At 40.4% G+C, this 1,167-nt stretch overlaps 1 protein-coding gene across 1 annotated transcript; it reads left to right on the top strand.

Moving 5' to 3' along the window:
* The first annotated feature begins 265 nt into the window (after positions 1-265).
* On the top strand, positions 266-898 carry LOC108777479 (uncharacterized). The gene has a single exon (XM_018544392.1). It carries the CDS (start codon positions 266-268, stop codon positions 896-898), a length of 633 nt encoding a protein of 210 aa, XP_018399894.1.
* The last annotated feature ends 269 nt before the right edge of the window (positions 899-1,167 follow it).

Below are 1,167 nucleotides of genomic sequence, written 5' to 3'. Positions count from 1 at the left end.
CACGCAGTGCATCAATTTGTCCCATATGCTAAATCTAGCTTGGCTATCTGGGACTAGATAATGGGACAAATTTTGTTGGAGCTCGCAATTTACTCCGCAAAGTCGATTGGAACAAAATCAAACAATTTAGTACAACGCAGAAAATAGATTGGCGCCTCAATCCTCCATTAGCTCCTTGGTGGGGAGGATGGTGGGAGCGTCTGATTAGAATAACCAAAGACTTGCTCAAGAAAACGCTAAAAAGAGCTTGTCTTTCTTAGAAGAAATGACTACGATCCTGTGTGATTGCGAAGCCATCATTAACTCACGTCCTCTAGGATACTTAGGAGACGATCCGACGCAATTGAAGCCTCTGACACCGATGCATTTTTTGCAAGAAATTTCGCAAAATGAAGTACCTGATTTGGACAGGTTGGAAGTTAATTTGAATAAACGAATGCGATATCGCCAAAGTTTGCGAAATGACTTACGTAAACGCTTTCGTTCCGAGTACCTGGGTCAGTTATCTCGCAGAAACAAAAACAACAGTACTCTAATAAAAGAAGGAGATATTGTGCTGTTAGGTCAAGATAATTTGAAACGTTTAGACTGGCCATTAGCTCGGGTGATTAAGGTGTTCCCAGGCAAGGATTGCGTTGTACGAGTAGTCAAAGTAAAGACTGCATCCGGAGAGGTGGTGCGACCAGTTCAACGGCTGTATCCACTGGAGATATGTACAAATACAGCAAGGGCGACTGAACAAAGTACGGATACAACCGAGCGAATCCAAGATGTGGAACAGGACACAATCGAGCGAATTAAGGATATGGAGCAGCAACCTGCCACGCTAGACACTGTAAAAGAAGTCCGAACCAGGAGTAGTAGACATGTAAAGACTCCAAAGAAATTCGAATTTTAAAATTATTTTTTATTTTTCCTTTTTCTTTCAGAATAATCGTTAAACTTAATGACGTTGTCTTATTTCAATTTGTTTTAAGTTGAGTTCCTCCCGTTACTCAAGGTGGGAGAAATGTTACAAACCGATATCTAGCGTCGATAATAATTTACCATACCGGCGCGCCTTACGTCCTTTTTGAGAACTTTTTCGTCAAGTAGATTCAGATTTTTATTGCTGTTATAGAACACACAACTTTGTGAAATAAATAGAGTTTTTCCAGAGCAAATCTA

The sequence above is a fragment of the Cyphomyrmex costatus genome, unplaced genomic scaffold (assembly GCF_001594065.2).
Source record: "Cyphomyrmex costatus isolate MS0001 unplaced genomic scaffold, Ccosl1.0 scaffold4353, whole genome shotgun sequence".
Taxonomy (NCBI): domain Eukaryota; kingdom Metazoa; phylum Arthropoda; class Insecta; order Hymenoptera; family Formicidae; genus Cyphomyrmex; species Cyphomyrmex costatus.
Note: the sequence above shows the minus strand (reverse complement) of the source record. Positions and strands in the feature narration are given on the sequence as shown.